The sequence below is a fragment of the Chrysemys picta genome, chromosome 4 (assembly GCF_011386835.1).
Source record: "Chrysemys picta bellii isolate R12L10 chromosome 4, ASM1138683v2, whole genome shotgun sequence".
In the NCBI taxonomy this organism is placed as follows: domain Eukaryota; kingdom Metazoa; phylum Chordata; order Testudines; family Emydidae; genus Chrysemys; species Chrysemys picta.
This window is the reverse complement of record NC_088794.1, coordinates 127,751,006-127,773,036: the sequence shown is the minus strand read 5'-3', so window position 1 is coordinate 127,773,036 and position 22,031 is coordinate 127,751,006. Positions and strand designations below refer to the sequence as shown.

The window sequence follows — 22,031 nt, the reverse complement described above, 5'->3', positions numbered from 1 at the left end:
AGCCTTCTCGAACCCTGTCTCCAGTCTGAATACTGCTTGTCACTCACCCACATAGGCACTAGCACTCGAATAAGAAATAAAGGTTTACTTACCTGTAACTGGGAGTTCTTCAAGATGTGTGGTGTCTAGCTGTAGTCCATTACCCACCCACCGTCCTCTCTGCTTTGGATCCCATTGGATTCACAGTTAAGAGGAACTGGAGAGGCATTGGCCCTCACTGCCTCTTATACCCTCAATCTGGAGCACAAAGAGAGCAATTGGGCACTGCTTGTTGAGAATCTCCAGATGCGGGCACGTGGCAGGCATGCATACCCACGTATGAAATATAGATAGGGGTCACACATCTCGAAGAACGTCAGTTACAGGTAAGTAACATTCATTTCATACATGACTTTGACACATACTCACTCATTCCTGAAAAGTTCAAATATATGTGTTTGGCTCCTGCATAGCGTGTGAATTATATTTGTCGTCTTTTTTGAGAGATACTAACTCTTAAGGCATTAAAAAATAAGTACACTATTTTTGATGTACTATATAATATCTTAAACTGTGTATTCATTTGTTTTCTGTTTGTTACTACTAAAAAATTAAAAAAAACTCAAATTGTTTATGGCTGTCCTTCCTGCTTAATGTATAGCCTTCGTAGCTAAAAGCAACTATGACTTTCAACAGCTATAGTTGACCAAATCTTTTGCTTCTCTCAATGAAGATATACTTCTCAGCCATGTGAGATTGTGGTAGATTGTGGACCATACACCGACAAAAGTGGGCTGTATGAAAGATTGTTAAAAGAATTGGATGAAGCACTTAACTTTCTAAATGACTGCAACATATCTGTACATTCAAAAGAGAGAGACTCTACTTTAATTTCTAAACAGGTAAGGACATTATGTCCGATGTGAAACACATACTTAGATTTTTATCGTTGCTTGTTCATTGCTTTCCAAGTTAATTACAGAAGCTTTTATTTTAGTTCAGCCAACCTAAAATATATTAACAACATTAATCTTAATTTCCTGTGACTGATTGTGAAGTTTTTCCTTTGAACCGTGGGTGAAATCTATTGAAGTCAATAGCAGAACTCCCACTGATGTGAATGCATCCAGGATTTCACCCCCTAATTCTGTGACTTTAGAACTTCGTCAGATTTGTGGATCATACACCTCTACCCCGATATAACGCTGTCCTTGGAAGCCAAAAAATCTTACCGCGTTATAGGTGAAACCGCGTTATATCGAACTTGCTTTGATCCACCGGATTGCGCAGTCCCCCGCTCCCTCCTCCCCCCCGAGCGCTGCTTTATCGCATTATATGTGAATTCATGTTATATCGGGTCGCCCTATATCGGGGTAGAGGTGTATTTTCTTTTTCATTCTGCAGAATTATTTTATTGCTTATATATTGGCCATTATTGTTAAGGCCCAGTGACTTTTCCAAATAAGATTTTAATAGTGCAATAAAAAAAAAAAACAAAAAAGGGAAATGGTACTTCAGGAAGTATTCTGAAAAAATATCCCCAGTTGGTGTCACAAGATGAAATAAACTCTCAGCCAAATACTCTGCTTCAAACTCTTCCACTTCTTTCAGTTCCCACATTCTTTGGGTCTCTTCAGTTACAGGAGCATTGCCTACATTACCTGCCAAATAAGCTGTAGAGAAAGGAGTGCAAAATTGCACAGGGATTGCAAAGAGTCTTCCTGGTACCTCTGAGCAGTCAGGAACGGAGAGGCAGAGAAGAAGGGGAAGAGAGAAGGATAGTGTTTTCAAGTGGAATTTTGTAGAGCCATAAGAAACCTCATGGTGCAATATTTTAACTGTATTGTGATGCTTTCATTGTAATATTGCATCAGGATGTGATGGGTCATGAATCTGTTTTAGTGATATAGCAACATCACAACACAATGTCAGGATGTCACAGTATAGTGTTTTGTGGCATTTGGCCGCTTGACTCAATGACAAAGATGCCTTTCGAGCAGGTTAAGTAGTGTTGCACTAACCCTATTTAAATTAATTGAAATGAACTTTATTTTTTCTTTAAACTGTTCTTTTCTCTGTTTAAAGTATAGTTTTCATTTTCTTAGTTTAATTAAAAAGATTTCCTTTGATAGAACAGACGTCATGAGCTCTAGTTAAATACAGTGAATAATATATAATGAATCGAGATTGTTATTTGTGGAATTTCTTGGCAAATTATCAGTCTCAGATAATAATGCAGAAGTGTCTATTGAGAATATTGCCTTGTTTAAAAACTTGTTCCCCATTAGACTAGGGGGATAATACTGTCCAGTTGCTCATAACTGCATTATGAATTATTTTTTAGCATAATTATTTTGAGGCAGATTTCCAGATTCAGTGCCATCTGACTACAAAATAGTAACTATATCCATCTTGTCCAAGGACAAAAGTGATAAAATACAGAGTGTAGCTCTAGCGGCTGGTGTTTCTGGTGAAGTATTTTTACGTTTTCTCCTATCGTGTTTGTGGGGGACTTCTAAATGAAATAACTGTAGATATCTTTTACAAAGAAACCAACCACTATTGTGCTTACAATGAGGATTATCCTCATATTATAAATGAAAGCCCAATATAAAATGAATAAATTATTTACTATATCCTGTTGAACTGGGGTTTGAATTCATTTGTTATAGATACTGTCAGACTGTCGAGCTGTGTTGGTGGTTCTGGGACCTTGGTGTGCAGATAAGGTAGCTGGAATGATGGTGAGAGAGCTACAGAAGTACATCAAACATGAGCAAGAGGAGCTGCACAGGAAATTTTTATTGTTTACAGACACTTTCCTAAGAAAAATACATGCACTGTGTGAAGAGCACTTCTCACCTGCCTCACTTGATCTGAAATTTGTAACCCCGAAAGTAATAAAACTGCTTGAAATCTTGCGCAAATATAAACCATATGAGCGGCAGCAGTTTGAAAGTGTTGAGTGGTATAATAATAGGAATCAGGATAATTATGTGTCTTGGAGTGATTCTGAAGATGATGATGAGGATGAAGAAATTGAGGAGAAAGAGAAGCCAGAGACAAATTTCCCTTCTCCCTTTACTAATATTTTATGTGGAATTATTTTTGTGGAAAGGAGATACACAGCAGTCGTCCTAAACAGGTAAAGCTTTTAAAAATGAAAATCTTAAAGAATGTAACACATTGACAAAGGGAAAGGTGTGTTGTATTTCAGGAAAGCCACTCCATTTTGTATTTGAGTCAAACAAGAGACCTAGAACATTTTGTCCAAGAACCAATATGAGCTTTTGAGTAAAATTTTCAAAAGTACCTCAGTCACTTTTGAAAATAGGACTTAGGCTCCAAAATCACTTAAGCACCTCTGAAAATTTTATCCTGTGACCATATATCAATGTGATTCCAGCTTAGTGGAGCCCAAGCTTATAATTGTAAGTTTAAAAAAAAGTTTATACCTGCAATATTGGAAAATTTGGAGTTTACAAAACTCCTTATTCAGTAAAATGTCAAGTCCTTGTGTTCCTTATCAGCAACAAAAAAGGTGGCCACTGGGGCATCTGCCAAAAAATATTGAAGATGTGTGCAATACTCTTGTTGCATAAGGTATTTTTTTTTCCTGAAAAGGTGATCTGTATTAGCTATACAAAAACACCACTTTACCAGTAAGTGCTGATTGCCCCAAGTAAACAATGAAAGAGGTACTTCAGCAAATAAATTAACTTTTTTTTCTGTTTTTTTAAACAGCTAATTTGCTGAAAAAATTCCCCCATACAATTTATTTTGTGCATTCATCACATATTAACATTAAATATTTTTTCTTAAGTTATAAGTTTAAACAAGATCTCTCATGGAAGGAAATGAAAAGTTATTCAACCTAACAGTACATGTCCTCTACTCCACCATGCACAAGCACACCTTGCCATTTCCACAGCTGTGGTACACCACAGATCTTGCTCCACAGCTTTAGCGCTGTTCCGTTTTCACCCTTCTGTTCATATCATTGTACCAGAATATTTTTTCCCCAACAATAGAAGTTGGTTGTGTAGGAAGATACTAAAGGGTTTTATGCAGAAGGATGGGTTTTTTTTGTGGTAATTTCCTGGGTTGTTTCTACAGCTTAATTAGGGAGGGTATCACACCTGCGGGGATGCAAGGACAGCAAGAGAATGTTATCCTTCAATAGTTGTGCATGAACTCTTAGTTATAGGATAAAATCTGTAGAAAAACCTCCATGGGGGAGCAACCCTTATGTGCAACCAACCCCTATCAATCAAGTTTGCATTCACCAGTCCCTATCAATCACGCTTACATGTATCTTCCCTCTCCTCATTCTCTCTTCCCTCTCCTCACCCCACCAAATCAATCAATGGGATTTGTATGAGTCTGCTCCTTGCACGCATCTTTCAACCCCTCTCTCCCTTTCCAATCAGTCTTCTGTGTACCCAGTCCCCATTCAGCAAGCAAGGTTATATGCCCCATCAGTCTGGTTTGTGTTCACTCCAAATACATTTTCAGTTATAAAAATAGTGGATAATTGTTAAAAGTGACCCTAAATCCAAAACTGTCTTTAAAAACAAAAGCACACTCTCTTGCATTAGGGCTCCTCAGGATCCACCTCTCTGCCAATTTTTTTGTAGATACCTGTTAGACAATATTTTTATCAGTCAACAAGGAAAAGTTTCAGACAGAGCCCAGATTTAAAGACTTCCTGTTTAGTTTCTTTTCATATTTTTTTTTACATATTTTCCATAGAAAATTCAGAGGACATAAAAAGTAACTGTTTGAAACTTCACACCAACTGATCCTCTTCCATTTAGAGAGAAACAGGATTTTATGCTGACTGTTAAGCCCATTTTGGAACACAACTGTGGAGTCACTACTAGGCACCTCCATAATTTTTTGTGGGGTCAGTTTTCCCAACTGTAAGACACATTGGCTAAAGTCAAGATTTGGTAAAACTTTGTTGCACTCATAAAATGTTTGCATATCTAATTACCTGTTTGCCTCCAGAGACACATAAAAGAAAATGTTTGCCATGGATGCACATATGAATTTTGAAGAGGCATAAATTAAGTCATGTCTGTTTGAAGATTTGGCCCACATTTTATTGAAAAGCCTGTAGTAGTTACAACAGCTTATTGATATTTGTTCAGTGGAGTTTTCAGTAAATGCTTCCTATTTTTTTTTAAACTGCATAGCTAAATAATTTTATTTCTTTTGGAAAGAAACGTAATGTTCTGCACCTGCCAGTACTTAATATTTATTTGGAATTTGGGCCTGATCCAAAATCCAAGTTTTGGATCAGAACATTTATGAAGTGTGTGTTAATTGAATGTGCACGTTAATTATTTGATCACTGAACATATCCTTTGAACTGTGCATTTCCCCACATGCACACTTTCAGTGTATTTTATCCTTTTTCTTTTCCTTTTTGCACCCATAAATGGATATGTTCATGGAAGTGTATTATGTGATACAAGTCAAGTCTTCAGTGAAATGAATACATGTTTTTAATAATTTTTTAAAAGGTCTTTACATTTAATGAAATCTGATAAATATGCCTGGCAACCTGAAATAAATATTACATTATACTTCAGGGAGTAAAGGGGATTATGAAGCCACAGTTAATATAGACTACTAAATTATACATTATACATTTGATTCAAATGCTATTGTACATACCTGCATACTTTACATGATTTATAAATCAAACTACACCCTGGCTACCATAACACTTCAAACTTACAGTACATTTTATTTATTTAGATTGATAAAGAATTAACAAAAAGGCACTTATCTTAAGACTCCGGGCAACCTTCACATCAATTATGGTGACCAAAGTATAAAATGAGTATTGAGCATCTAACTCCCCCTCCAAAAGTCAACCACCGAACAAAGATTCTCAAAAAAAAAGTTTCCCCACCCTCACGCAAGTTCCAAACTTAACCTTCATCAAACCCTTCCCTCTGCATAGAATCATATGGTTAAAAGGTACCGTAAGGGTCATCTAGTCTAGCCCCCTGCCAGATGCAGGATTTGTTGTTTTTAAACCATCCAAAACAGATGGCTATCCAGCCTCCTTTTAAAAACCTCCAGTGAAGGAGCTTCCACAACCTCCCAGGCAGTCTGTTCCATTGTCCTACTGTTCCAAAAACATTTGTGAATAGATTGGGTTTACAGATTATTTGGAAGGTCAGCAGATCCAAGGTGTTTCAGACCAATGGCTGAAGACCTCTCACTACTGCCAGTTCCCTGTCCTTTCAGTTGAGAGGGATTCAGCTCAAAGGCATCTGCTAATTGCAGTTTCAGCAATAGGGCACACAGAGAAAGGCAGTCTTCCCAAGTTGGAAGATCCCAAAACATTTAGGGCTTTATACGTTTTATAACCAACACCTTAAATTCCACCCAGAAGCCAATAGCCAAGCCCTGCACATCACAAAGTGGGGCCAGATCAATATATAGGCACTATTGACGTGTTTTCCTGCTGTTATAATTACACTTGGTCTACAGCTCCTGGAATTATGTAATGGAGTCTGATACTGGTGATAAAAAGGGGTGCATGGATATGTCTACACTGCAATTAAAAATCCTCGGTTGCCTTGTGCCAGCTGACTTGGGCCATGTTTAATTGTGGTGTAGACGCTCAGGCTGGTGGGAGGGTCCCAGAGCTCAGGCTGCAGCCTGAGCCCGAATGTCTATACCGCAGTTAAACAACCCTTTAGCCCCAGGCCTGCGAACCTGAGTCAGCCGGCACAGGGCAGCCTTGAGAGTCTAATTGCAGTGTACACATACCCTGTGGCAGAAACAGGTAAGAATTTAATATGAAATGATACTTAACTACTAATCCCTTTCTTCAGGACCTAGTATTATTGCCTAAATTGTAAATATTACTGGTCAAACCAAAAATTTGCCTAATCTGTGTATAGTAATGATCACATATCATTTTCACCCACCAGTTACAAATGCACAACAAAATCAGTTGTGTCATAAATTATTAGATGTGTGTTAAAAGCATTTGTTCATTCATTGCCATAGGTATTTTTTAACTTGTATTTCAGTTGTATACCTCAGGGAAACATGGGGGAAAAAATCTATTTAAGAAGGTTTTTGATATACTTTTTACTGTTTTCGTTTGTCCATATAGGGAAAACACAGTATATGTGTGACATTCCTGGGTACAATCCAGACTAATGAACAGTTCTGTCACTCCTGCCTTGCAACATGGGATGCCTTACAATGCCTTACTGAAGGGTCTCCCACCTGTGCCACTCACAAGCAGCCTTCCAGCATGCAAGCCACACCCTGAGTGTTTGTGTGTAGCTACAGCCTGCCAGCCACACTTGGGTTATACTCTGGCTCTCCCCAGCCTTGGTTATACTGCAAGGTGCCCCAACACACCCTCAGTCTTAGATTTCCCCCCAGAAATGTATGCCCATTACTGCCCAGCCCTCTCCTGAATAATACAAGTTTTATATAAAGTCCATTATTACTTTAATAGAAATAATATGCATGCAACTTGCCATCCCAATTGGATTTTCCCAGAGACTTCAATTTAAACACACTTGTTTAGATAAAACAATAAAACAAGTTTATTAACTACAAAGGGAGAGATTTTAAGTGAGTACAAGTAACGAGGCATAAAAGTCTGAAATGGTTACAAGAAAAACAAAGATAAAACACAGCTGGTGCCTAACTTAACACACTGTCACATTCAAAGCAGAGCTTTCTCTCCACATCCTTCTTAGGATCAGGTCAGGACCCCATCTCCCAGAATCCAATGAATGCTCTCTTTGTTGCTTCAGGTACTGCCAATGCAATGGATAGAGAGAGGGAGGGAGGTGCCTTGGGGTGTTTAACCTTCCTTTTTATAATTTCAGTCCCCCCTTTGAAAAACATTTCCAACTGGGTACCAGGGAACCAAAAGCCTATGGGGAAGGATGTTCCCTGCCGCTTGTTCCTCACCAGTTTGAGCTTTCTTTGTTTCCCTTCCTGGTTGATGACTCTGTTTATTGCTTAAATGCAAATTAAACAGATCACACATTCCTTTGTTTGAGACAGACCTGTTTTCCAACCTCAGTGTGGAACATACGGCGTTTACACCATATTGTAGAATCTTATAACTTCACATACAGTGTTACCCCACACATTTTATCAGGAGGATACTGACCAGCAAATTGAGGTTTTCAAATGATACCTTACAAGACATATTTGTACAGAGATAATTACAATACTGTGTAAGTTGTGAATATATGGATACATTCTGTCACAGTATGTTACTAGTTTATGGTTAAAAATAGAAGTAAAGCTCTTAATACATTTTCCTGTAAGTAATTGCCTATAAAGTTGTGCACTCTGAAATGTTATATTGCAATGTCATTAATTGTATATTTCTCTACAAGTGAAGTGCATTTAAGACCTTATGGAATCTTTAAGTAGAAATCCAAATTTGAGATTTCTTACTTTTGATCATCTTTGATGGAATAAAAGAGCTTTAGAGAATAGGAATATCATCTATAAGAAGAAACAATGGTAAAGATTTTCAGGGTCTGCCTCCCGCCCCCCCAAATCAGGCACATAACTGCCCTCCCAATTTTCTGCAATATCCCTTTCTAGTGGCTGGACCAGGGAGGGATTGATGTCCATACAGCCTTTGAACTAACAGACTCTGGGTCTTTTAACACAGGCAGTAAAGACACATTTTTAGACCCAGAGATTCCAGGTTCATCCCCCACTGCAGAGGACTCACCATGGGGCATTGCATTTCACAAGCAATTACTGTGATTATACACACACACACGTGTATTTATACAGACAGATGGCTAGTTGCTTAACTTATTCATGAAATCACAGTGTTGTACAGACAAATTTTTAGCTTATTAGGCCTATAAGAAGAAGGGGAAATACAAAAGAAGAGACCTATTTAAAAATGAATGCAAAAGGATGAATAAATATGTATAATCATATAATCCATGTTCAGTATTATTGAGGAATTTATTATGTTTTCAGTTAGTTGGTGAAATTAATATTTAGATTAAATAAGAAAGATACAGGTCTATATTTTTAATCACAGTGCTAAACATATCTATATTCTCATTTCTCAAAACATTACAGCAAAGTCTTAAAACTTTTTGTCATTATCATATATGAACAGAAAATATAATTTAAATTGCGCAGGTATTATCCTTAACATTAACCTGATGATCTTGCAATCCAACACAATTATCCATAACAGTAAAACAATTTCTGTATATCTCACTTTCTAATACTACCTTATTTAAGCTGTAAAGAATCAAGTGAGTCTTGAACTGTTTTGTGTTGTGATTGTGGAGTCGGTATTCTTTCGAAAGCATTGTTAATTTACAGAGCTAAGCCTTGATCGAACAGCTAGTTCCTTGGTGCACGGGGTCCACCCACACACAGATAGTTCCAGGATACGGGACCTTACATTTCATATTCAAGACGTGTGTGTGTGTGTGTGTGTGTGTGTGTGTGTGTGGTGTATACACACATACGCTTTTCAGTTTGTTTTCTATTTATGAATGTGTGCATATGTACACCTATACAGAATACGCATTCAATGTAGTTGACAACGCCACAACAGATAAAGGTGTAAAATGTTTGAGTACAGAGGTTTAACATTTGGAATAGATGTGAACCCTTGGTGCTGGTTTCTTAGTTTCTGTTCTTTGTAGATTTTAACAAATGACTAGTGACGTGGGACCCTGAGTTCTAGGGTGTCCAACATGAGGTACCTTGGGGTATGTCTACATAGGAATAAAAAACCTGCTGGAGCCCGAACTTGAATGTCTACACTGTGATTTTTAGACCCACAGCCCGAGCTCAAGTCAGATGATGCGGGCCAGCTGCAGCTGTGTTGCAGGTCTTTTACCCCTATGTAGACATACTTTACGAGGGGCCTTTTTATTCCAGTGGGGATACTTGGCACTTCCTGAAAAGTAAGCCCCTTTAAAGGTGTCTCAGTTTGGGCACCCAGAAACTGAGGAATCCCAAAATCACTGGTCCCTTCTGAAAATCTTGGCCTTCAAGTATAGACTTTTCCATAATAGACCCAAAGCATGTGCGTATATATGCAGTCCATCTTTGATTATCCCTTCAGAAGTTTTCACCATAAACTTTCACTTTTAGAAAAAAAAATACTAAGGTCATCTGTATATATGTTAGCAAAATACCCGATTACCAAACTTCAATTTTTAATATAGGTCTTACAAACGAAAGATTAACTTTCATTTTCTCACCTGTGCCCGACTCCAACATGTGTGTAATATTCTTAGGTTGATAAAGGAAGCTGGAAAACAGGATCCAGAGCTGGCTTACATCAGTAGCAATTTTATAACTGGACATGGCATTGGAAAGAATCAGCCTCGTAACAAACAGATGGAAGTGGAATTCAGAAAACAAGAAGAGGTAACTTAAGTGAAAAGAATTATACCATAGTACTATGTTCAGAATCATTTCATTTGCAGGCAAAATCTGTGTTCAGTAACTCCTGGAATCTCAGGAAGTATTCTGACTTGACAGATCTGCACACTTATTTGTGTTGCAGATGTTTTTTCAAAAAAATATGTGTTTAGAAAAATTGGGTGTTCCAGTTATATAATTGAATAGAATTTAAAATGGTCTGTATAACTAGTTTCTTGTCTTGTCACATAATCAACCACTTAATTCTCCTCTAATGGGTTAACAGTGCTACATTACTGTTTCACAGAAAATAAAGTGTTTTGGAATTTCCTGACTGCTGTGTACAATATTAAGCTCTTTTGTAATAACAGTAAATTGTTGATCATTAAAAGCTCAGATTTACATTGAGTCTACTGTAGAATAAAAATGCATTGTCTTGAATTTCATGTTGGGACCTTTTAAAAAAAAAAATAGTTTTAACTGCATTTTGGATTTGAACTTGATAAAAGCCATATTTATAACCTGAACCCCAGTAATTGCCTTATTAAAAAAATTAAAATCACCTACCCTATTACAGCCTGACGTACTTTGATACCATTAGCTTATTAAATTCAAAGAAATAAAATGTAACACTTTTAAAAATACAAACATAGCTTCCAACTTGATGATAAAATCTATGAAAATGGCACATCCTTGCACTCTGAAATCTGTATTTGATTAATTGGGCTGGGTGACTGATTAATTTTGCATTACAAGGTTTGTTAGAACGTATTATTGGCCAGGATCCTTTTAACAATAAATGTTGTGTGAAATGTTTGTTTGGGCTGTATCCATGATAGGGAGTGGGGGAGCATTCATAAATGAAAGACTTATAATATTGCTCTGTATTTTTCAAGGCTGTTGTTAAATGGTGATGTGGTGTAATAGGTATTAAGTAGAGTCCATTAATGATTTAGCAACCAACTCATTTAAAAAGCCAATAGTTATTTTAATAAGATCCTAAAACAAAAGTCGAAGAGGACCAAAATTAGGGAGATGATTAGTGTTTTAGCTGAAGGGAAAATATTTAGAAAGAAGCCTCATATCTATCATTTAAAATACCTGCAATTTAAAAACAGTTGAAAAATTAATCTTTGTTAATCCTATTTCAAAACGGAATCTCTTTTGAAAATTAGTATGTCCAACATTGCCAGAAGCTGGATATGGGCGACGGGATGGATCACTTGATGATTACCTGTTCTGTTCATTTCCTCTGAAGCACCTAGCATTGGCTACTGTCGGTAGACAGGACACTGGGCTAGATGGACCTTTGGTCTGACCCAGTATGGCCGTTCTTATGACCTTACCTACGTTGAAATTTGGAATTAGTAAATACTGTTGGCAGTTGTTCAGTAACAAACTTGATTTAAAAAGTAGCCTAAAACCACATGAACTGCAACAAGTAGTTTACCGTAGTTTATTTTGTAGGGGAGGGAGGCTATTTCTTTCACACATAGTATAATGGGCTATAAATTCTTATGGTTGTTTTTTTTTTTCCTTTTAAGTGAACCTGATTTTTACTTCCTTTATATTCCTTTCCTGGGTTTTACAGTATAGTTTGACATTGTTCTTTTTGCAAGTATTTTTGTCTGGATTTCTTTGTTTGTTTGTTTTTATATATCTGTTGTGACTTTTCTTTTAGCAGGTTGACCATAATTAGCAGAAACATCAACTGTGGAAATTGTCATTTCCAAAGTGATGCTTCAACATCAGAAATGCTGATTGGTTATTCCCAAATTGATGATCAGAAATGCTTTTCTGAACACAACATTGCTGGAGCATAGCCAAAAGATATGTAGCATTGTAAATAAGCAGGTTTTCCCCACCCTCATGATTGGAGGTTCCCACATTTGTTTAGATTCCCTCATAATTTGATATTTAAGATTTAATTCCTAGGAAGCCATACTGTCTTTTTCATTAAATGTTGTTGCTCTAAGAGTCTCTGAAAAGATTTTTTTATTGTTGTTTATTTTGGTTGAACAATGTAATCCTTCTGATTCTTTTTAAACATGTTTTTAGAATTCCAGTTCCATCCTTTTGGGGTTTTTTTCCATAGCATTACAAAATTCATTAAAAGTAATTCAAACATATGTACAGAACTGATTTCTTAGACATTTCTTTTCTTGATTACTTTTATAGGTACTTAGAAAATTTCGAGCACATGAGACCAACTTACTTATTGCTACTAGTATTGTTGAAGAGGGTGTTGACATACCAAAATGCAATTTGGTGGTTCGTTTTGATTTGCCCACAGAATATCGTTCCTATGTGCAATCCAAAGGAAGAGCCAGGGCACCAATCTCAAATTACATCATGTTAGCAGACACAGACAAAATCAAAAGTTTTGAAGAAGATCTTAAAACCTACAAAGCAATTGAAAAGGTATGTATCCAAAGGAACATACTTCTTGGTTAGCATAATAGTAAAAAAAGTTGCCTGTTTCTCATCACATACTGTTCTTAAAATGTTAAGATCCTCAGAAACAAATGCTCGAAGTCCGTTGATACTAGTGAAACTGAAACTGAACCCATCGTGGATGATGATGATATCTTTCCACCCTACGTGTTGAGGCCAGATGATAGCAGTCCAAGAGTTACAATTAACACTGCGATTGGACACATCAATAGGTATGAGGCAAATTCACTTTCTTCCTTTCACTTTGACATCTTCAGATACTGAAGTTCTCCATTGACTCTCACAACAGGGCAGCATAAGGCATGGCACTGCAAACTTCCCCATAACACTATACCAACATGCTTCAACTCTATTCTCAATGAGATCACCCCGAGTTAGAGAGGGTGACCTGTTGTCAGATCCATTCAGTCCTTGTCTGAGACTGCCAACAAGGATACCAGTTCTGATGGTTGGTATTAGTGATGTGGATTGACTTTCTACTAGGAACTGCACAGGGATATGAACATGAGATGACTGTGTACTCCCATTGCTTAATGCATTGCTGGAATGTACTGAGTTACTATGGTGATATAGGCTGTATAAAAACCTTTGTAAAATAGAGACCACCAGCACATTTAATAAAGTCCACCATTCAGCTATCCTATGGGTAGAGATGTAGTTGCTTTTGACAAGGCCAAATTTTAAAAAGTGCTATAGTTGAGAGAGGCCACATAAAATCCTCTCGCTCACATTTCTGATAGTTTATGATCTGTTGCCTTATTTTAAAAAGGGTATTGGATGATGACATTAAATCATTTTACTTTACTAAATATTAATTTTGGGAAATTCAAGAGATAGGCAGAACTAAAATCTTCCATACTTCCTGCATTAGTAATTTGAGAGTCCCTCCAAGCTGTACATAGGATCTTGCTTTTGGATTTAGAAAGATAGGCTTTTTAAAATCTATTGTCAAATTAGGTACTGCGCAAGATTACCAAGCGATCCATTTACTCATCTGGCTCCTAAGTGTAAAACCCGAGAACTATCTGATAATACATTTTATTCAACTCTCTACCTGCCAATCAACTCACCTCTTCGAGCCTCTGTTGTTGTAAGTATTTGCCATGGGGATGGAAATAAGTGAATTATGTATGTATATATGCATGAATGAATTTTCCATTGGCATTAATTTGTAGCCAGTATATATATGCTTTTTTCTTTTGCTGTAACACACTCTGTAACTACTTTGCAGACCACTTCAGCTTCTTTTATTTGTAGTCTCAGCAACTTCCTTTCATTGTACATCCCAAAGACTTTTGTTGCTTTTCCTGCAGCCTCTCTTCCTACACATTTGCTTATTTGAGTTGTGGGATGTGCTTCAGATATATATTTCTGCACTTTGCATAGGCAGTATAAGAGTTGATAATGTTTTAAAAAACAGTAACTCTTTTGTGATGAGTTTTAATGTCTCTTCTGTCTGAGTTTATGAAACCATTATAATGTTAAGTTCTGACCATTTAAATATATTAGTGAAGTATGTACTGTTAAAGATAGATTTAAGATATTTTGTGAAATATTTTGTAGGGTCCTCCAATGAGTTGTGCAAGACTGGCTGAGAGAGTGGTAGCTCTTATTTGCTGTGAAAAACTTCATAAAATTGGTAAGAGTCTCTGAAAACAAGGATCTCTTCAGTTAAGGAAAAAAATCTTTATATTGAGGCATTTGGAAAGTTGTAGGTAAAGACTTCTGTCATATATAATATGGTAGTGGAGTTAATGGTTTGACCCCCATTGCGCAGTGTTCTGTGATATAATCATATAATGAAATAATTTAACATGCATCCATGTAGAGGTGTAGAGTTTAAGGTTGTCAAGGGAATCTCACCACTGAATTTCTGTGGTTTTTAAAATGGTAAATTCAATATCAGTTGCGGTAACATGGAATATGGTCTTTATATAGGAAAAAATTTCAGTGTCAGCTAGCTAGCAAATCACATTTCAGAGTTCTGGTGTAATTTGAGAGCTATATTTCTCAGCCTTGAGATAACCATAGAATATTATTTTCTAAAAGTTCATTATAACAGCTTTTGTTATGTACAATCCAAAATTCAATGCTTTAAGTGGCAGCTTCTCTAGTTAACTACAAAATATTTGAGAACTCTAAGTTCTTCAAATGCTGGTCCCTATGAGTGTTCCCTGTGTAAGTATGCATGTGCACCATACACCTGAATTCACAGAGATCTTGCAAGTAGTGTCCATTGGTCTGCCTCCAAGCCCAGGTTTCCTTTGGGTTCTGCACCAGGGATATAAGGGAAGGTGTGGACTGGCTCCTCCAGTTCCTTCGTACCACCACGTGGCCTGAGTTGGAATCCTCCAGTGTCTGGAGCTATCCTCACATCAAGTTTGTCTTCATCTTGTAAATATAATTGTATATACTTTAAGTGGTTTTATAGTTTTCTGTATTGGTAGTGTAGCTTAGTTCCTCATCTGGTGGGGAACCCTCTCTGTCTCCCCTTTTGGGAGTAGGACTGTGCCAGAATTTCAGGATTCAAAAACTCTTCATCCTGCCCTTGCTCTTTCTTGGTCAGTGATGGCCACCTAAGTTCTCTCTTGGCTGCGTGGCGGGGCAGCCTGCACACCAAACCCCTCATCCCCAGGCCCCACCCTAGAGCCCTCACCCCCACACACCCCCCAACCCCCTGTCCCAACCGCCTTCTGCACCCCAAACCCCTCATCCCTAGCCCCACCCCAGAGCCCGCACCCCCAGCCGGAGTCCTCACCCCTCTGCCCACAGCCCTGTGAAAGCTTCCATGATACCGGTACCAACGTTGGTGCTGACCACAGCCTTAAAGAGTCGAAGTACCATCAGCTGCCAGTACCGATGAGCACCAGATGGGATCCTCTCTCCCCAGCTGTACCAACCCGGTCCTGAAAGCACCCACCAACAACTAAGTCTGTCATGGCACCGGATCCAACAGAACTGACAACCAGGACTGTTTGTACTCCAGAATGGACTGAGACATACACTACACCAGAGGAAATCTTCATCCTCCTGGACTCACAATTTCCTCTATTTTTTGGCCTGGTCCTTCTGAGGCCCATATTGACCCCAGAAGAGGACACCACTTCAAGGAGGAGGAGTCACTCCCCCTATTCCATCCATAAGCCAGAGTTTTCTTCCACTGGTACTGACAGTACTGCCGATGGAACTGGATCTGTCCTTGCCGTAGACTAAATCTGATGCCCAAGGCAAAGCATCATCTCCTCAACCTATGGAGGTTATCCCAGACAGGACTTTGAGAGTGTCTTGGACCTGTCCTCTGCGCAAACAGGGTTACCCTCCAAGAGAGCGCTGGTACCCACTGTCCTGAGGTTCATCCCAGCCAGCCTTCAACCCTTCATACTGGCCCTGTTGGCATCCATGGGACCCTTATGCATGACATACCGAATCCATGCACTCAATCAAAGAGTCTCACCGTCGTCCTCCTACTAGACAACAGCAGCCAGCTCTGCAGGAGTATGTGGAAGAGGAAGATGATGAACTGGATCCTCTGGTACTAGCAGTGCCAACAGACCTCATATCTTCCTCAACTGATGAGGTAGTTGCCCTGTCTTTGCTCTCGCCCAGTGGGGCAATACCAAGCACTGTTGCAGACATTGGCAGCAGAGCTTCAAATTCCATTAGAGGAAGTTCAAGATATGCAGCACAAACTCTTGAACATCTGGCAGCCGACTGGACCCAACTGGGTAGCATCCCTGTGAATGAGGCATTTATGGAGGCGAGCTAAAGTGGTATGGCGTACACTGACAACTTGTACCCCTACTCCTAAGGGGAAGAATTCTTGTTCACCAGCTCTACCTCTAACTCCCTAGTAGAGCAAGCAGCCATGGAAAGATCCAGGCAGCGACACCCAGGAACTACCCAAACGTACAAGGGAGCTCAACATCTTGACCTCCAGAGAAGGAAGGTATTCACATCCATCAGCCTTCAGTTGAGAATTTCTAACTACCCGGTCCTTTTATGAACGATGCAGTGTTACTGGAGTTCAAAGATAAAACTCCTCCAGGAGGACAGGGCTCAATTCCAGACCCTTTTTGAGGAAGGTAGACTTGTGGCAAAACCTCACTGTAAGCTGCAGTCGAAGCAGCTGATACCGCACCAAGATCTATGGCAACCACAATAGTAATGTGCCAGGAGTCATGACTCCACTCCTCAGGGTTCCCAAGAGAGATTCAGAACACCACCAAGGAGTTGCCTTGTAATGAAACTAATCTCTTTACCGAGAAGACAGACAAGTCTTTGCACTTGTTAAAAAAACTGCAAGTCAACCCACTGCTCGCGAGGCATTTATTCTCTGGGCCTGAAGAGGAAACATCATAAATGATCATATAAGCCAACGCCTCTTTCCTTATCCTTTCTATCACTGATGATTCTCCAAAACTGCGCAACAAGCAACAAGTTACAGAAATCAAGATATGCAGTCTCCATATCAGTGATAGCTACCCAACCTCAGCCACTAGCTAAACTATAGAGTGCCACCTCAGCATCAAGGGAAAGGGTTCTATTCCAACTGTTTCATATTTCCTAATAAAAGGCGAGGCTGGAGGGATTCTTGACCTACGTCAGCTAAATACCTTTATTTACAAATTAAAATTCTGCCAATGGTTATATTGGCGTCAATAACTCCTTCCTTGGAAAAAGACGCATGTTTGCAGCTATCCACATACAAGATGTTTGCTTTCATGTGATCATCCATCTATCCCACAGAGCGTTCCTCAGATTTCTGGTAGGTCAGGAACACTGTGAATACAGGGAACTCCTGCACAATCTGGCAACAGCACCCAGAGTCTTTGCAAAGGTCTTTTCAGTGGTGGGAGCACAGATGAGATGAAACAGCTATACCATCTTCCTGTACTTGGATGACTGGCTTCGAACAAGTAGATAATGCCTAGGAGCTCTGTTGGCAACCTCGTCCATTACTCTCTTTTTTGGCATTGTTGGCAATCTGCATTAAAAAAATCTATCCTGATTCCATGCAGATCAAAGACTCTATGGGGGTGACCCTGGACTCAACTACATCAAGGGCCTACTTTCCTGTGAACAATTCCATGCCATGAGCAGTCTAATAAACCAAGTCACTTTCAGATGTCGAATGGCCAGTTCTGTCTTTCTGTGTTAGGCCACATAGACTATTATACCTATGTAATGCCTTTCACCAGGCATCTCCATTATCTACATGTCTGGCTCCTGTCAGCGTATACAGGCACACCATGAACTTTGTAGTGACAATCGCTGTCATGATCAGAGCTTCATTTATCTGGTGGACGAATTTGGGACATGTATATGTTGGAGTCCATTTCCTAGCTCCCATATCCAACATGACAATAATCACATTCACATCCCTTGTGATCTGGGATCCCATGTGGATGGACACCTTGGAAAGCCAGTATGCATATCAACCTCCTAGAACTAAGAGCAGTCAGGTGGGCCTGCAATGCATTCCTTCCATTTATACAATCCTAACATTTCTGGACAAGGAAGGACCTTCTAACTCAAGAAAGCAGCAGGGTCAGGCATCTCAACCCAGATTCTCTTCACCTCGCAGGTTGGTATTTGGATAGTTTTCAAACCCAAAGCACTCATGTTTGGCAGTTGAACTATTCTGAATAAAGGCAGGGAAGATTCTATCAGAAGATGTTACCTAGCAACAGGGGGGCATTTCTATATCTAGGCACAACAGATTCAGTATTATCAGAGTCAGCAGGTATTCCTGCTATTTTAAGACATTGAGTCTCTATATTAGCTTGCTGTGGCCTCACCTAGCAGCATCAGTGCATGCCATCCTCTGATTGATAGCTACTCTTTCTTTACTCATTTGGTATGAACCAGATTCCTAAAGGGTTTAACCAGGACTGATCCACCAGTAATGAAGCCAATGCCACAGTAGGACATCAGTCTTGTACTTTCAACAGTTACCAGGCCACCTGTAGAACCGTTGGCCATCTGCTTAATGTCCTACCTATCAAGGACGGTCGCCTTCCTGGTTGCCATTATGTCAGTCAGGAGGGTGAATGAGCTGAGGGCTCTTATGGCTGACCCACCCTATACTACATTTCATAAAGATACAGTATCCTTCTCCTTCATCCGAATTCTACATAAACTAATAGATTCACTTACCAGCATTCTTCCCAAAGTCTCACACCTTGAGAAAGGACAGGAGACTTCTTTCTCTTGAGCTCAGATGAGCACTGGTGTTCTACATGCAAAGAATGAAACCTTTTAGGAAATCTCCTAGACTGTTTGTTGTTGTTGCTTGACCTCATGCTTATTCTGCTATATCTTGTCAGAGACTCTAATGGTATGTCTACATTGTAATTAAAAACCCACGTCTGGCCCATGCTAGCTGACTCGGGCTCATGGGGCTCAAGGTAAGGGGCTGTTTAATTGTGGTGTAGACTTCTGGGCTCAGGCTAGAGCCTGGGCTGTAGAACTCTTCGAGGTGGGAGAGTCCCAGAGTTCAGGCTGTAGCCTGAGCCCAAATGTCTATTCTATAATTAAACTGCCCTGCGAGTCTTAGTCAGCTGGCACAGGCCAGCCATGGGTGTCTAAATGCAGTGCAGCCATACCTTGCATGGATATATATATATTTTTTTTAACAAGCGCATCTATTCCACTAGAGCACAGAAAGCCTAAGTAGCTTCTCTCAGAGAAGACCCTCTACTGGACATTTAAGGTGGCAACCTGGAGTTCCAGCAACACTTTAGCAAAACATTATATATTGGCCCAAGCCTCTTCTGCTGACATAGCCTTTGGAGCTGCAGTGTGGCAAGCATATATACTGCCTGCATCCTTGCATCCCTCTCCTCTTTGAATACTGTTTGTCAGCGATCGTGTGGAATACACATAGGGACCAGCACACAAAAAAGAAATGGAGATTACTTACCTGTAACTGGAAGTTCTACAAGATGTGTTCCTATCTGTATTCCCCTACATACCCTCCTTCCCTCCAGCTTTGAATTACAACTGGATTTGTGGTAGAGAAAGAACTGGAGAGGCGTTGGTCCGCACTTCCACTTATATCCCCAGTGCAGAGCACAAGGGAAACCAGGGCGCAGGCATGGACCAATAGACACTATTTGCAAGATTTTTCTGGTCTCGGGCTCATGATGTGCATGTGTACCCACATGTGGAATACAGTCAGGGACCACACATCTCGAAGAACTTCCAGTTAAAAGTAAGTAATCTCCATTTCTAAAGAGGGCAAAGCAGATTTTCTCTGAATCATAGAACATGGTCAAAAAATGAAAATCTCATGCTGACTTCAGCTGTATTGCTGCTAGTAAATATGTCATAAGTACATTTCTCTATTAGTGTGTTTTTTAAACCAACATCCCATAGAATATTGCTAGAGGTGCTGTAAACCAGTACAGAAAGTCTGTACCTATCCAAAGAAAAGGGAGTAAGAAATCCTGGGTAGTTGACATTACTGTGTGCAAATTAGTTCAATCAAGTAATTCAGTCCCAGCCTGCCTTTAATTGGTGTGGGAAGTTGATTTTTCCATGACTACTTCGGCACAGGGAGAATAATTACATTTATTTTAAATGTACTTTGGAAATCTTAGAGTTCTGCATCAGTATTATTTTTACTTAGAACAAATTAGCAACTTTAACTGGTAAGAAGTTAATGTGTGAACGGTATCATAATTAGCATGTTCTCACTACTATTTAGTCAGGCCACCTAAATATTATGTAGCCTCTAAGGGTATTTTTACACTTTAATCAGACATTGCTGGGTGGCCCGTGCCAGCTGACTCGGGCTTGCGGGGCTTGGGCTGTTTAATGGCATTGTAGATGTTCAGGCTTGAGCTGCAGCCTGAGCTCTGGGACCCTCCCAGCTCACTGGGTATTACAGCATGGGCTCTAGTCTGGCATGGGCCAGCTGCAGATTTTTAATTGCAGTGTAGACATACCCTCAATTCCAAAAAACCTGCAAGATGCTAGTTATTTCATTGAATGAACACAGCTAATCCATAATATTTGAAAAATTGAAATGTGATTATTCATATTACTATTCACCTGTACTCATTAATAAAATTAGGTGAACTGGATGATCACTTGATGCCGGTTGGAAAAGAAACGGTTAAGTATGAGGAGGAGCTTGATTTACATGATGAAGAAGAAACCAGTGTTCCAGGAAGACCAGGATCTACAAAACGAAGGCAATGCTACCCTAAAGCTGTTAGTATCATTCATTGCTGTCCACATCTAAGATTTAATAGATTCTGTTATAGGCAGGAAAATAAGACAAGCTTTCTAAGTTTAAGTCTCTAACTTGTCTGACAAAGGAGTGTTTTTCAACTGAAGGTTTTATTTTAAGGTGTGTTTCAAACTTTTTAGCAGGATGGTCTTTACATTAAAAATATATATAGTACTGGCTTCTCTCTGCATGTCTGTCTCTCTTTTAGAGAAAAGAGGGTAGGTACTAGCTGTAAAGGTAAATCTGTTCAGAGGAATGAAAAATATTTTGCATGCTAGCTAGCACTCTTTTTTGTTTAAAAAAAATTAGCTAGTTGCATTTTATCCCATGTATAATTACTATGTATAGTATAGCTTTCAAAGCTGGTTGAAAGAAACAAAAAGAAATTGTGAAATTTTGGATGACGTTTTTTCCCTGTTTTTTTTTTTTTCTTTTGAAAAAAAAAATTGTCTAGTTGTAATATCCAGACCGTTTTTCTTCTGTACCTCACAAAGATAGCTCTCTATCCCTGATGGAGTCTTGAAAATCATGGACCAAATTCTCTGTTATAACAGTGCAATTCTGTTGAAGTCCGTGAAGTTTCACTAATGTAATTGAATGGAAAACATGTCCCAAAGAAACTAACAAGTGTCAGAAGAAGTTTGTAAAACTTCAGCATCCAGTACAATATGTCAAAGTATAGAATTTCGTTTTCTAAAGTCTGTGAAATGAAGTCATGTGACTCAGACTGTTGTAGTGTTGTGGGTAATTTTGACTTTCGGACATTTTCAGAGGCAGAACTTGCTGCTTTTTATTAATTTCAGATATTTAATTTTGATTTAAAGATTTACCATTTGAACATGGAACATCAAATTTCGGTTTGAACCTTAAGTTGGTAGAGATCACTTTTTTCAAATAGAGATTTATTAAGGCACAGTGTTGGTATAAGTCACGTTATTTCATA

At 39.0% G+C, this 22,031-nt stretch overlaps 1 protein-coding gene across 18 annotated transcripts in view; it reads left to right on the top strand.

Annotated features, from left to right (window-relative positions):
- Positions 1-22,031, top strand: part of DICER1 (dicer 1, ribonuclease III) — a 98,640-nt gene that overhangs the window by 54,465 nt on the left and 22,144 nt on the right. For 17 of the 18 annotated variants that reach the window (XM_024103177.3, XM_042858675.2, XM_005307506.4 and 14 more), the window contains 8 exons: positions 713-881; positions 2,652-3,124; positions 10,272-10,404; positions 12,577-12,819; positions 12,910-13,064; positions 13,810-13,942; positions 14,416-14,491; positions 20,930-21,069. In XM_024103177.3, the coding sequence (XP_023958945.1) occupies positions 713-881; positions 2,652-3,124; positions 10,272-10,404; positions 12,577-12,819; positions 12,910-13,064; positions 13,810-13,942; positions 14,416-14,491; positions 20,930-21,069 (1,522 nt within the window). The remainder of the gene's footprint in view (positions 1-712; positions 882-2,651; positions 3,125-10,271; positions 10,405-12,576; positions 12,820-12,909; positions 13,065-13,809; positions 13,943-14,415; positions 14,492-20,929; positions 21,070-22,031) is intronic. The other variant, XR_006176507.2, reaches the window with a different exon arrangement.